The sequence below is a fragment of the Loa loa genome (assembly GCF_000183805.2).
Source record: "Loa loa unplaced genomic scaffold supercont3.17, whole genome shotgun sequence".
Lineage (NCBI taxonomy): Eukaryota > Metazoa > Nematoda > Chromadorea > Rhabditida > Onchocercidae > Loa > Loa loa.
The window spans coordinates 315,803-331,880 of NW_018108197.1; the positions used below are offsets into that span (position 1 = coordinate 315,803).

Here is a 16,078-nt window from a genome sequence, read left to right on the forward strand (position 1 = left end):
TAATAATAATAATAATAATAATAATAATAATAATAATAATAATAATAATAATAATAATAATAATAATAATAATAATAATAATAATCGGTTTAGCATTTTTCCCCAGACACAAATAATCCTGCAAATGGTATATTTTTACCCATAATTTTTTAAATCAATGAAAAATCGGTTGTTTAAAATTTAATTACCTAATTAAACAACGAATTCTTCCCCTCTTGTTTTATTTTTGTTGGTCTGTTCATTATGCTTTTATTATTAAACTTATAATATTTTTCTTCCGCTCATTTTACTAGACATATCCACTCGCTTCATATTTCTCTTCCTATATATAAGCACAAGATTCTCGACAAGCTCAAATTTGTGAACAGAAGGCAATTACTTTGATTTCAGGTTTCGAAAGCATACATTTGATTAGGTTATGATATTTTGATGGTGACCAATTCCCCTTACTTTAGAATCGACTCCATCAGAAAAGGAACGTCGACCGGGTAAGTCTAGTTCATGGATATACTTGAAACACGAAGAATGTAGAATAAAATTTTTAATATTTGTTTTCTGCCCGAATTCTTGATTTGCTTAGTTTACTGAACTGCTGCTTATTCTTCCAACTCAAACAATCCAGAAAATCATTCCCTTTATCAGTTAAAATTAAGTCCTGCACTTACATCCTATTGTTAAAACTTTATCTCCTCAGTTTCATCTGATCTATGAAATGAATCCCATCGGTGTTTCCGCTGTTCAGGCCTTTCTCCTTTTTATGAGTGCAAAAATGTTCATTAAATAGCAGTAGCAGTACTGATGCAGTTCTAAGTGACATTACGTCAAATCATGAAATATCCATCTAATCTGCTAAAAGTTTCCAGTACACTTCTCATCTTCCTTTCCATTTTATTCGTTTCTATTTCTCAAATCTTCAGTTTAAAAAATTTTTCAAGTATCGAATTCTTCAGGTTTTTAAAGTTCACTGTGGATTCATTCTCAAACCTTACATATTTCAAGAAAGCATTAAAAGAAAGCAAAATAAAATAAAACTTTTTCATTCCTGATCACACACATGTGACAATGGATGCATGGTCTGTTTTCTTCCATCATTTTCATTGAAAGCGCTTTTCTCTATTCCTGATAACTTATTCCAGTATTAGCTAATTATCTCATCTGATAATAATTTATCATCCACAGCTATGAAAATTATGCTCGTTGTTATCCGTAATGTTTATGAGATGAGTGACAAATTTCTTTACTTCCTACCACAAAGAATTTATCTAATTTGCCTTCCTGCTTGCCTCTTTCTATGCCGCTTAAGAATACAAATAGCGCCCATTTGAGGATGGCAGCACAAGATATATTCTCAGTCACTCTCCTCCACACGTCATTGTTTCTTCTAACGATCGAAATTTCCAGCAACTTTAATTTATCATATTATTCTCTTTATAAAATTTCTGAAGTAAATAATCAGCTAGAAGTAGAATATATCTGAATGGCGGAATAGAATGTCATAATAAGGATTGCAATGCTTGTATGCATTAAAAGACAGCTTCCATATTGCAGGAGAAAATGGGCAATTTCACTTCTCAGAGATGAAATTGGAATGAAAGTTATTCGTCGCGAAAACTGCAAAACGTAGTTATTGTCAAGGCAGGTTAAATAAGAAATTAAGCTGTACTTTTCTTTCCCAATCGGTATTTGGATACCTTACTGATATGATATGAACATTCCAATTTCCGTTTTCCATTTGTTCGCTAAACTGAGTGCTTACATGTTTTCAATACTATTATAGAAATGTCATGAAAGGATATAAATGAGATGGCAGGTGGTGATGCTATATGCTTTACCACCTGGATTAGTAAACAGGTCTCTTGCTCATCCTTATCCTAGTCCTAGTCATAAAAGAGATTAATTATGAATACTGAAATGGATCATGTACCAAATGATCACAGTAACTTCTGTACCGCTCGCATTAGTTTTCAAAGAGTAAAATCAAACTGATAATACTTCAAAAGGAAATGCATTACCACAACCGTAGCATTGATCTACTAGTATGTAGGATAGGTTTTCATTATCTTTAAATGGCAGAAACGCCGACAGCAATTTCACAACTGCATGTTTTCACACTGTCTCATCCGTGAGTGTCAAGCCAAAATGTGTTGGAAGACGAAAAACAAATCAATCTGCTAGTGATGTCATTTCCAATTTACTTCTAATTGTTGTTTATTTCGTGTAATACTTTACTCAATGTATCCATCGAGGTAGTTAGTTCATTATTACAAGCCAATTTTATTCGTACTTCACTACGATTTTTTGCTATAAGCGACCACCATTTGATAAAGAATAACTCGATTTGATGTCTCATTCCAGCACATTTCTCTATAATGTCATTATATGTCGAGAAAACTCCGTCCTTTTCTTTTTGTTTTCTGCTATGGAAAAAGATTTAACGGAAGCTGCCATATGATTGTATGAAGTTAACTTGACATGATTCGGCATGGAACAGGGAGAATACTGAGAATCTCGGATAGCTAATCAGTTTCTTAATATCTCTTTTATTGAGTCAATTTGCAGTAGTGTAACCTCTACAGATTTATTTTAGATAACAGTGGGTTTGTTTTTGCAAAAATTTTGATATAAACAGGAAATTTATCATCTTTATCGAACCCAAAGGATAATAACTGATTCAGTTCTCGGGGAAAACACATGGCGAAAATGTTATTGATATTTGTTACAGCCGGTTCTGCACTTCTCCCAATTATTTTGTTAATTCGCTACATCAATGCCACTCATAATAAAACTGAACCTAATTGACATGTCAACATCAACGACAACGACAACTCCTTCAACTATCAACTGTAATTTTCAAATAAATAAGTTTATGTAAGAGTTGAGCTTACTAGTGTGAAAATCGTTTTTTATTGATATAGCCGAAGAAACTTTTCACATTACTCATTTGTAATTAAAAATAATTAAGCCAGAAAACAAAAAAGAATAAGCAAATGATTAAAAAATGTCTTATATTATCGATATAGTTGTGAATAACTAATTGAGTTAATTGCCGAATAACTATTTAGTAAATATGAATAATAGAAAAATAAGAGTTATAAAATAATAGAAGAAAGCTTTTTATGTATACGACGTATATCGACGAAATACAAAATTTCATCGTTCTGCCTTGGGTATGCGGATTTGACTTGATATTTAGCCTTTATTGCCCAGACATATCTTTCGCTTATTCATTGTAAGGAGTGGGAATTGTGAAGCATGGATGGGAATTAGTCGAATTTCTTTTCTGGAAGATTGTGATAATGATAATTCCATGCCACTTGTATACTTCCATATTTCTACGAGAAACTGGCATGTGAATTGATAAGTTAGTTATTTCAGCAATAACTCTTTAAGACATAATTTCATACCAGTTATAAGCTCATTATTTATTTACATACAAATGCAATCATTTGTCAAGAAAGCACGTCCATCCCTTTTCTGCAATAACCTGCAGTTGTTTGCCATTTTTCACCGATTGCATTATTAGTATGTAAAAGTTCATGCACTTATTCATTACTCACTGAGAAATGGCAATTTATGAATTCATATTTGATTGGCGCCTCATTCTAATATCTCCACAATGTATTTATTTTACTTTTAGCTCTGGGGCAACTTTTGTTGTCTTTTAAAAAAAGTTGTCTTTTACTTCTCCCGTATTTTCCGATAACAAAGTGAAATATTTTTCTACATTTACTCATTTCAAATTTCGAATTTCAATATGATGAAATCATCATACTAGGCTATGAATATTGAAGGACAGTAACTCCGTAATTGTAATTTTTCGACTCTCTTAACTATAAAATTTCCGTCATAATTTATCAAAATTTTTCGAAGACAAAAAAAGTTTGGAAGAAATTGCTGGAAAACATTCTATGTTCCATATTACGAATATTATGGCATAAAATAAAACAGGAAATGATAAGTTTAATTTGGAAGTAAAAAATTAACTTGGAAATTTAAGCGCATATAATTGGCAAAAGCTTAATTATTAAGAATTCTATAGTTCCTTCCAAAATTTCCTGCATCAGAAATTGTCATTATTGGCGTACAAATTTTTTCAAATCTTTGCCTATTTGTTATTCTTCCAAAAATTTGATAAGCTACAACAATTTTAGATTTTTTTTCCATTGTACGAAACCATTATTTACATTATGATATTTGATTTTGGAGACTTAATTAGCTTTGATGTGTTGTATGATATGTAAAGTGGCTACCCTTCTTCTGTATCTTTTTTTTCTTTTGAAATTAGATAAAGTATGCTCTAAATTGCTAAAATTTACAACCCTTATAGTGCTCAAGAATATTTCAAACATTTTGAAATTTGATTCAGTCACATTGAAGATGATTTCTTAATCATCAACAAATACATTTAAATTTTACCAACTTCTCATGACTCTGTCGAAGTGAGAAAATGAATCAGTCCGTCGAATTTGGTTGTTTCGGCAATATCCGTTTTATTTAATTTTTACTTAAACTGAAGATTATAATAAGGATAAAGGAAACGTAAAACAGAGTTTAATATTTACTGATAATTTCCTTTGAGTTTACACTGTTATTTCTATCATAAGTCAAGGCAGAAGATGACCGATGTTGGGAAAAATGATCTTTCGTAGTATATTATTTTCAAAGAATATTTCAAAAACCTTTATAATTATGCTTTAAAATTCAGGAAAATTTGAGATTCCCGGGGAGAATCTTTTTCTTACATATTTGAAGCGCATAATTCATGAACGGGAATACGCTCGATTGTCTTATTTAAGAAGATTGCAAATCATTGGCTAACTTCTGATTCATTTTTATCATTGTCGTACCTGTCTTCTTCCTTTCTCTCCTCTTTAGTGGTAATAAATTTCGACTAAAATTATGCAGAAAGAGAGTACTCTTTAATTAAATTTCAAAACTGCTCAAACTACCCTCACATCACCGCTCTGTTTCCCTAAAATAGCTGTAGTTCATGTAAAAATTGATATACTATGTTGCTCTCAGTGCATGCATATATGTATGCGTGTATGTGTATATATGTGTATAGATGTGCATTGAAGACATCATTTGATGACTGCCGTTTCATGTTTCTACAAATGAATACTTCTCGTAATCAAAGAGATTGTTCTCTTTAACATAACAAGTTCAAATAGTCTGAGCAAAGAGATGCAAAATACAAAGCGATAAATGTTGATATGGAAGAGAAAGCTCGAAATGATAATAGAATGAGATGAAAAGCAAAGCACAATAACATAAGAATGGGTTATGGGTTATTTGCTGTCAATAATATATTAAAAGTTTTCATAAAATGGATCAAATTTCGAAAAACAAGAAATTGTTAGAATTATACTTTCCTAAACATTTTTCAACTTTCTAACAACTTTCAAAAAAGAATTCCTGCAAAAATTAAGATAGTCAAGGTATATTTTAGATTAAATGAAAGAGAGCAAATCAACTTTAAACAGTTCCTTTTTTTATCTCTTAACAGTTTTGTCTTCTTTTTTATCTAATCATATGTTGCAATCTAATTTATCGAAGCAACCTGTTATCATTCTCTTCGACATATAATTTCTATAATTCAATTTAGTCCATTCTTTTCTATTTCTAAGATTAATTCAAAAATGTTTCGTGAAAGTAAGTTGTTGTCTGTAATCTCTATATAGTCGTCGAGTATATGATATGATCATTTTAACAAATTTTGAATAAAAACTGGTAGCAGGCTTTCTCTTCAAACTTCTCATTTGAGAGATTCAAACTGCTCTCACATTTTTTAGAAATATATGGATATTTCTGATAAGATGATAGCCGGAAAGATTCGGAAATAATAATCACAGTTAAAAATAAGACTTATCCTAATTTGGAAATCAAATCGTTCAGCTTGAGTAGGATGTCATTCTGTTCGTTTATTTTTCAATTATTTATACAAGCATATTTTCAAATCTTCCTTTTGATATTACTTACTCATCGATTTTTAATATCACCTGTTAATCAATTTATTGTCGCTTTTGTGTTATTCACCTGAAATTTTGATTTAGCGGTTATATCAAGAATATTAACAGAGCAGAAGATGATTCGATAATGATCAGTTCTGAAATAAATGTAATGGATATGAACGCAGATCGAATGAAAATTCGCTTATCATATTGATGCTCAAACGATTTTACAAAATCAGTAATTACTTCTATTACTTCATTAGAACTTATGGATTTGTAAATCTCGGAAATTAAGCAACAATTAAGAAGGGTAAGGTTATATTTTTTTCCCAAACATAGTCGCTAGCTTTAATTTTGAAAATTTCAAATTTCAAAAAAAACTTGTTCAATGTATTGATTATTTTGCTGAAATCTCTCCTGCATGCATTTTTTTTTTTTTTGCTCATTTTTGAGATCCATTTCTTGGTTTCTTTACTGCTTTGAGTTTTTATTTCCGACTCACTCAATTTTTCCATTAATTTTGGCAAGTTAGATTTCAAAACGAGAATGCTTTCATTCATATCATTTCAATTTTTATTTTTGTTTTGAGGAAACTCCATTTGTTTCATGTGTCCACAAAAAGTTTCCCGACAAAGTTTTCCGAGTATTCAACCAAGTAGATTAATGAACTTCATGAAATGCAAACAGTTTGCAATATCTTCGAAATTTTTGAAGGAATTCGGATTCTTGCTTGAGTTCAAAATTTATTTGTAGCTTAGCAATAAAAAGCATTAGAAAATTTCAGGGATCGAAAATCAATCTGCATATTGTTTTTCCATTTAAAATTGATCATAAAATATCTGAATGCAAGATTCAAGGATGAGTTAATTCTTGAAAGTAGTGTCTTAAAGATAATAATAGGAAGTAATTGATACCCTCTTTGTTATTTTGAATGAATTTTATGCAGGAGACTCAACTTCCGAGCTTTAATGATTTAATATAGAGAAATTGCAGACCAGTTCATCTTGTTTCAGTAAAATACAAAATATCTTGAAACAAAACAGGTGAAACAGTCGGAGTCATACTGCACGTCTAAAAGCTGAGGAATGTACGGAAGAATTAATTTGCTTAAATTAATTGCTGTTCACAAAATTTTTGAAGTTTTGAATAATTTTTAAAGCAGGTTGATTTTTAATGAATGTGAAATTAATATCGTGACTCTTTATTAATAATATATCGTGACTCTTTATCTTTATTAAATTAATATCGTGACAACTTTCATTAAAACGAAAAACCATCAAATGCGGCGATGGTGGTGTTAAGCATGCTTAGGTTCATTTATGAATTTGAGAAGTCAACTAACTAACCTAACTAATTCAACCATCCATCATTTAGAGGAGCATGACTTTTACTAGCACTCTTACTAGCTTTTATTTTTCATATTGCTCAACTGTTTTCCGGTTCTAATTTAGAAAAACTTCCTTTGCCTATTCGATTACATTGTTATTTTTTACTTTGTGTAATAATTCTAAGATAGTTGTTAAAGTTTCTATTAACTGTCCTAACAAATTTCTTAATAAGTAACACTCAAAAGGGAAACAGCCAAAAGTAGGGCAACTAAGCGCACTTATCTCAATTAAATATCAAATTATCGAATGAATTTGAGAAAGTGAAATCAGATTTTTTGCTGGCTTAATCAAGTTTTGCAAATTATACTTTGTTTGCACTCGGTTTTATTGACTACAATGTACACATTTTTTTTTAATTAAAAACAAATTTATATTGCAGAAGTAATTCTTGAGCAGGCAATATTGACCAATGTGGCATATGTGCACAGCACTCCTTCGAACCTTGAGAATTTTGCTCGTTCTCCATCTTGTGCTCTGTGATTCTTCGTGTAGTTCGAAGAAGTATAGACGTTATCATCAAAAACGTTTTCATTTAACTCTTTCCGTTCGTAACCATAATGTTACTGAAGCCAAATTTTTTCGACTTATTGGAGTTGGAAATACCGCCGATTTCTATGTTGCACCTGGTGATGTCTTTACGAAGACTTATGAGGTAAACTTCCAAAAGATATCGATTTACTGAAGTTAGTCTAATTTGAATTTCATGGATGGTTTTGCACTTAGAGCATTATTCTAAAAAACGGATAGATATCCTTAGTGAATCATCGCATAGTTCTTTTCATCTTATCATTCTTTCAATGAAGTACTTTTGCAAACAAAAAGCAAAATAACCTGGACATTCTTCTCTTTCTTCTCCGTCTCAAATTAATCATTTGATTTCAGAAATAACGCTAAGGTTTAAAAGTTCACACTAAGTTATTCATCTGAAATTTCACTGATAATATTTCGAACATAAATTTACAGGCGAAACGGAAAGGCTTCTGGACATTATTTGTCGAGTTCCCAGGGAACCGTTATTCGAAATCCCCAAGGAAAATTATTTCCCGCGATTCTCATAAACATTGGGTTTGTAAGCTTACTTTCGAATTTCTGCTCTATACCCTTTTCTTTTTGATATTTTCGCGAAAACACTTTGACGAATGTTGTAATTATATTAAATTCTATAATTGAATTATGTTAGGTTAATCCCTGATTTCGTCATAAAAGAAAGGAATGCTTTGAAATTATGTCCTCCATTCATTTGTAATATTTGACGTCACGGAAGTACACTTTCGTAAAGCAGACGAGGAAAGGTTACTCGTCAGTTCGAAAATTGGAGAAAAGCAGTAGTAATAAAAAAAGAATAATTAACACAAAATGACACTATGCGTTAAAATACTGTGCGGAGGTTAGAGCCATCTGAGACGTGCGTTGAGACCATTTTCATTAGTTATTAATTATTATGGATTAAACAAGTAAATATTAAGATATATTTTTTAATATATTTGATATTTTAGATTATTGAAGTATATTATTATCCGGGAGCAGTTGGGTTCACCAATTGGCATAAAGTGTATGATGCAATGTTCAAGAACAACATCGTCTATTAAGGTATATTCTCATTCTATTAATGATAGAATGAAACACCTTCAAAAGGATCAACTTTTTTTGAAGACATTTAAGATATTTGGTTATATGTAAAATGAACAGTTGTAATGGTTAATGAGGTATATTTTCTAGCTAAAGGTGCTTGCTGACAATTCATTTGTTCATTTGGAATAAATAAAGGTTTCACATTTCAGTGAAATTAAAGAAATTTGTAGGACGATTTTACTTCGAAAACTGAAAATTAACGCAACAGTTCAATCCGTCTTAGGAAAAATGTAAACAAAACAACTTGTTATCAGCCATGAAATAATTATTTCTTGAATTTTATGAGAGAGTTTCGACAAATTCAGAAACAGAAGCAATTATCTATTCAAACATTCGCACCGTTCTTAAATTTTTATCAAACTATAGGTTCCTTTGAAATCCGGTGCTAATCTGATGCAGACATAAGGATAGAGTTCCACGCTCGAATCTGACCAAACGAACAGGAAGAACTGGAGACTCCAAATATCACACTGAATAATCGAAACATTCGGCATATATCGTCATGCAAAAGAGCAGTTATATGAATAATTCGTACATACCACTTTTGAAATAGTTTTGTGTCATATCATGGTGCTAATGCATAATGCATTCTGTGTTCGTTAGAACAAGTAGTAATGCTTAAGATCCTATCATTCAGGGATGCAATATTTTGGCGGGATCAGAATACGGCCAAGTTCCAAATTAGTATTGATCAAACCCAATATTTCCATTTCATTACGATTGTAAACCAATCCTGAAGTTTTATCTACTATATTTCTGATGAAACTACGACAGGCAGTTAACGCGGAGTATCAAAAATACGGTGCGAAATTCAAAAATTAAATATACAATAAGATAAACGATCCCGTCAAAAGACGAAACCATCGGATGGAAAATATGACTGTAGAATAATTTACTGGTTCTCTTCAATTAAAATTTAACAAAAAACATCAAAATCGGTTCCAAGAAAGGTAAGCCGGCAGAGATTATTACATTTCTAGTATGCATACACATTAGAAATTTTTTGCATCCATGCGGGCATGACAAACGCAGAGACGGTAGGTGTAATTTAGAAACTAAATGATCCAAAAATTTATAAACCTCAGTAAGACATTATTCATGCTACACGTAACCTCTGAGTTGAATCTTTTCTAGCTTTATCTTTTTAAATTACGGTAGTTACTACTAGCGAAATAGCCTTTTATTCACCTTATAAGTGCGTATGTGACACTTTTCAACCGCCAAATGGATGACTAGGAAAGGTTCTAAACCAAATAATGCGTCCTTAAAAGAAAAATGTGCCATTGATCTAAATATCAAATTCTATCTTGACACTAGGTGCAGTTATCCAGGAATGTCTGCAAACCAATTAACAAATATTAAAAATTAGTCCCTTCCCAAAGAAGCAATCTTCTCATTATACATCCTTACTCATCGGCGCATTATCATTAAAAATTGTTCTTGCCACTGGTTATAATTTGTATATTATTTTAACATCAACTTTTACAATAAAGTTTCGATATAATGCATTGAAACAGTGCATTTATTAGTAAACAAGGAAAGAAACTTACAAACCAATAAAACTTCCGCAGAATTCACATCATAAAATTGAAAGAAGCATGGGGAAATATCAAGCTCTAATGAAATAGAACACATTACTGGTAAAGTCGCTAGAGATTCTGCAAATACAAGAGCATTCAAAAATATTAAACTTGAAGAGTATCAATAAATACAAAGAATCTGAGAAATAATAAATCAGACTTGTAAAAAAATTCTGCAAAATCTCAGCTATTAATATTGTGCATATACAATAGAACTACATTTATCAAAAACTATATTTAAGATGCAATAAGATGCAGTAGGTCTTCCAGTGAGTTAGAAGCAAAGTTGTAAAAGTATTAAAAGAGTTATTGCACAGAGCCTGCAGTCATCATACAACATAACTTTTAAATACTTGAACAGGAGATATAAAGCAAAGGATAAGTGCGAGAAATATATTCAAAATTCTCCAATTTTCATTGTCTTTGAAGTGACTAAGCTGGAATTAGGCTACTCCCAAAATTATATATGAGCAATTTTTTGCAGTATCCGACCTGTTCAATTCTTCTTGACATAATAACCACTGCAAACTACAATGCAAGAGTCTACAAAGACTGAACGTATCCAATGTGTCATAGATAAGTCAACTTTGACAATTATTAATTTCCGAATCAATCTCTTACATCAAAACCGACAGCATGCAACGAATAATCATACAGCTCGGCACATTTTCTCGCCCAATCCACCATTTCAATGAATGATTTTGGTGCGCATTCACTAAAAAATAAGATATTTATCTTTTTTACTCAATCATAAGGATTAGGAGTTTGTTTCTGTATTTTCATTCCTAAAGAAGTGGATAAAATGTTTAAAAGAAGTGATTTTTTGAGCACTGAAATTTATATCAAAACAAGTTTGAAAATGTAAAATAAAGTTTAATATTTTGAGCAGAATTTATTGCCCCAACGATAACTGCCATCTGTGATAAAACTGATGGCGCATTAAATAATCAATAAAAATTAAATAATCAATACTATTATTCCACCGAAAAGGTTTTAATCCTCAAAGTACTGGAAAATATATAAACAAAAGTTCAGACTGAAAAACAAAGATTTTCAAATTGAAAAGTTTGAACAAAACTAATGTTTTTGATACCTGTAGTAGAGTCCTGAAGAACCGATTACAGTTTTCGATAAAGCCAAAAAAAGTGGGGTTTGGGCTCCATCTTTCGGAGTTTTCAGCAAATACCATCTGGAAAAATAAAAACAAGGAAATTAAAGTAGTGTCGAAATTTTATCGAAATAAAAAATAGAACACATTTCTTGTTAATGTCTGAACTGATTCTATCATACAGAAAGATCATTTCGTATACTAATTTAAGAGAAGTAAATGCACAAATTACATATTTTCGAAAGATTTAAACTGGATCGCAGCAGTATTTCTGTTTTTAGAGCTACATAAAAAATGGTGTGAAAAGAAAAAGCGAAAGATTGAAAGAGTATATGAAATAGGGGTAGCCAGAACTCAAACTCCTAAATTTTCTCATATGAAATACTTAAAATTTCTGATACTTTGAAATGTAGCAATAAACAAACAACCTGAATGGTGCAGTGAGATAGTTCAGCGGTTTTCGTGCTAGTGGTGTATAGCGCATAAGTCGTGTATTGCATAGTCCAGGATGGCAAACATTTATCGTTACGTGTGACCCTTCACATGCTCGTAATCGTCTAGTCAATTCAAACGCATGCATAACCTTGGAAAAATGAAATAAACTGCAACTTTTCCTGAAGAACAACTTATCAAATCATTCATTTACAACGAAAAATCATAAAAATACCATAGCAAGTTTCGACTTAGAATATGATTGTCGCGAATCCCAACCTTCTCTACGATCAATGAGTTGCAAATCAATAGGATCTGCATAGAAATGGGCTAATGCAGAAACATTGATAACACGTGCAGTAGGAGCAGCTCGAAGAAGAGGTAGCAGTAATTCAGTGAGTAAGAAATGTCCTGAAAAATTTTCTGCTCTATTACCAGTGTCATTTGAACAAACGGCTAAAACTATTAAAATTCGCTTATCAATGTAAATATATTTATGCATTTCTGAAATACTCCCTAGATCAAATAATAGTTGCAATAAAATTTCTCTCCATAATGCTTATGTGGATATAATCTAGAAATAGGCTTGATTGCAGAGAAAGTTGCTGAAGAATCTGCAATTCTGATGCCCATGACCACTTGGTAAATAAGAGAAAAAAAATCTTTGGGAGTAAAACATGGGAACTGTTCAAGCAACTGAAGTACAAGAAAGATTCAGAGTAGAATAGGAAGGCATCATACGTAATACCAGGGTTACACAACTTCTTAATCAAAACAAATTTCTTAGTTCAGTGCACAAAAATGAACAAAGAACAAATGGAACTTATTACGACGACATAAAAATAAGAAATTTTTCCTTTAAAAAAAGTATTTTCACCTACTTCTTTATAAATAAACCCGATTTATCGATTAAGCGAGCTTATTAAGAAGAGTTTGCAAAAACCCATTAGCAAAAATCCGTCTCTTTAATTTTTATGTGTATCTCAAATAATACGGTTTTTTAACTGAACTGAATATCAATATTTAAAGAAAGATCAGACGATTCTATTCAGAAAGTTTACATCATCAGTCAAAATTTTTCACAATTACAGAGAAACGAAGATTTCTAAACAGTGAAAAACCAAAGTAAATTAATTTTTTGATCTCTATATAATTGAAACAGTTTAAGAAAACCATTCTATGGTTGTTTAAATACTAACCGAGATAGTTCGTTTGCCAGACTAGTTCATGACCATCATCGGTCAACTTAAACTTTGGATACAACATAATACCAGCATTATTGATTAAAATATCCAAATGATCTTCTTCTACAATACCAATATAATTAATCCTATTAACCTTACAGAGTTCTCCTATTTGAATTGTTGAATTGAAGCAAAGAATGCATAGTCGAGTTTGGACAAGACAAATTTTAAACCCTAAATTCTAAATCATCAAATATAAGTCGATGGTGCAGTGGATAACACGATCAGCGATTTTTTGCGCACCAGATTTGGTAATAAATGGATTCATGAATGAAACTTATGGATCTGTCATTCAACTGCTGGCATAATGACTTTTTAATCTATCCAAATAAGTGAATGTGAAGATAATAGAAACCTTCTCTGATTTCTGCTGCCGCTACCTTGACTGATTTAAACCGAGCAAGGTCAACCACTTTGACTAATAGTCGGCGCGGATTACAACCTAGCTGAGAACAAAAATCAAAATAATTAAGCACTTTTTGAAAATCTGTTTAGAAATGGCTCAAACTTGATCATGAATTTCTCCAGCATATATATATCGTCAATTTAGAAGTCGACACTACTAAGCACTATGTAACATCTACTGGCTGCCGATAAAATCAACCATCTCCTTTGCAAAACTGATTTTAGATTTATTTGTCAATATGAAATAAACGGCTCAAATATTAAATTCTCCTAATCCATGCTTCCAGTCCATGTTACAGAAATCCCTAATTTATCCCATAATGTGTTCTTAATTTCAACCTTAACAAGCTGAATAACAGCATTCTGAGCTCGTTCCTCACTACGACACAACATGTACACCTTCGCTCCACGGAGATTTAGTTCTCGCACAATCTCTCTTCCTATACCACAATTACAGCCTGTTACAACCGCTACTAAGCCTTTCGCCGTATTGCGTTCTCTGAATTGAGCGCCTTTGAAATAAAACCTTAAACAATAGAAATTAAGCAACATAATATTATAAAGATTGGAAGATAATTATAAAAGCAAAGTCCGAACCAAAATATTTTGAAATTTAGATTGGATCAATCAGAATTGACAATAAAGATTTGCAAAAAAACAGTGCATGCACATACGTACAACCTCTCTCGAGAATGACTGATATTTTTGACATAAAGCATGCCGGTCAAGAAAAAATATTGCATAATTTTCTTGGAAATAATTACCTAAGTGCAGTCACTATAATAATAATGAAAATCCATTTGCAGTCAAATACATTCAACGACTCTACAAACGAAGCCTCCATCCAAGGAATACCCTTAAATTCCGATATTTGTAGAAAACCTGCAAAACACTGGAATCTACAACACGAACAAACGATAAGAAGTAAGTTCAAGAAGGAAAAAACGGACAAACTCCCATCCATCTTTGCAAATTCAAACGAGGGAATGAATAAGAGAACAGTGGAGGAACACTTTCTCAAGAAGTTTAGGAACTTCGTGAATCGAAGTAAAATAAAATAGGATGTATGCTGAATTTTTAAACTGTTTCGGTGAAAGCAAATAAATAGAAGCAGAAAATATTTATTTATGGTTAACAGAAATATTTCAAACAGGATTCATCCCTACTTTAATCCAACCAATTGTGAACATTCAAATAATAAGAGCAGGCCTTTTCCAGAAAAAATGTTGACAGACACTTTTATGAAAAGGAAGAAACCGAAAAAGTGATTTGCACAACAAACAATGGGTATTGACAGGTGGTCTAGAGATGCTGTTTTAGCATTTTCTCTAACAAATAAATCTTAGGTAAAAGCAGTAGGTAATTCAGCAGAATGTTGTAAACAACTAACTATTAAGGCCTATAATGACAAAAACCCTATTGATAAGAAATTTATGGTTAGTACTTACAGCCTGAAAACTTCAACAATTCAATAAAATTTCGAATAAAAAAAGGAAGTGAAAGCAACCTATACAAAATACTGAGTAATTCACCATTAGACTTCAAAGTCACAGTGATTGGGGAAAACAGAAATATACTCAGACATGTCTTAAATGAAAAAGCACAAAAAATAAAACACGGAATCATGGGATTAATTTAACATGAAGCACTGGTAACTAAAAAGAGGTACGGAGTCGTTTGTTCAATTGCAACATTTCTGGAGTTTACAATTAATTTTTTCAAAAATATTGCAAATAGAGTATTATAAACAGACAAGAAAAGGCACTAAATGAGGATCTCTCAGAAGTTGCTTGCTAAATCCACTGTCAGTCAGAAACCAATTTTTCTGAACTCCCTAAGCTGACAAAAAGATTATTGGCTTTACGGGTGGTCGCAGAAAAAATTAAGCAATATGTACAAAAATATAACCCAACGTGTATTGCATTACGAACCAGTACTCATCAATGAAATTTACAAAACAAATACTAAAAAGTCGTATTTTTCCTTCCTTTTTTGCCATTGGTTATTTTCTCTCAAACTGCATTTTCCCATAAGCTAATCAGAAAGGTAAAAGATATTGATTCCATGTCTATTTCATATAGAGAATTCTTCTCTAGAATAATTCGTAATTCCTTTATTCCAGAATAAATTGTATGAAAAGTCGTTCAACATGATATATTGGTTGTCAAAATGATATAATGGTTGAAGACAGTTCTTGAACAGATAAACAAACTAATCAGTCGATATATATTTCTTGCCATTTCCATTTCTGCCACTGATTTCCCGAATCACATTTTCCATTGATAACGTTGGACTGGACATGGATTTAGCTGCTGTCAAGCACAAGTCATCGATCATT

General features: G+C 31.5%; 2 protein-coding genes across 2 annotated transcripts; one reads left to right on the plus strand and one right to left on the minus strand.

Annotated features, from left to right (window-relative positions):
- Window positions 1-7,692: 7,692 nt before the first annotated feature.
- LOAG_06967 (hypothetical protein) lies at window positions 7,693-9,700 on the plus strand. Its single transcript, XM_020447303.1, has 4 exons — window positions 7,693-7,991; window positions 8,303-8,404; window positions 8,836-8,929; window positions 9,338-9,700. Exons 1-3 carry the CDS (start codon window positions 7,749-7,751, stop codon window positions 8,926-8,928), a joined length of 438 nt encoding a protein of 145 aa, XP_020302453.1. The 5' UTR covers window positions 7,693-7,748; the 3' UTR covers window position 8,929; window positions 9,338-9,700.
- Window positions 9,701-11,160: 1,460 nt separating this feature from the next.
- On the minus strand, window positions 11,161-14,628 carry LOAG_06968 (oxidoreductase; the record flags this gene model as incomplete). Its single annotated transcript, XM_003142502.2, has 8 exons — window positions 14,505-14,628; window positions 14,080-14,266; window positions 13,691-13,781; window positions 13,291-13,398; window positions 12,327-12,502; window positions 12,088-12,242; window positions 11,645-11,740; window positions 11,161-11,266 (listed from the first exon to the last, which is right to left on the minus strand). Exons 1-8 carry the CDS (start codon window positions 14,582-14,584, stop codon window positions 11,161-11,163), a joined length of 999 nt encoding a protein of 332 aa, XP_003142550.1. The 5' UTR covers window positions 14,585-14,628.
- Window positions 14,629-16,078: the final 1,450 nt, after the last annotated feature.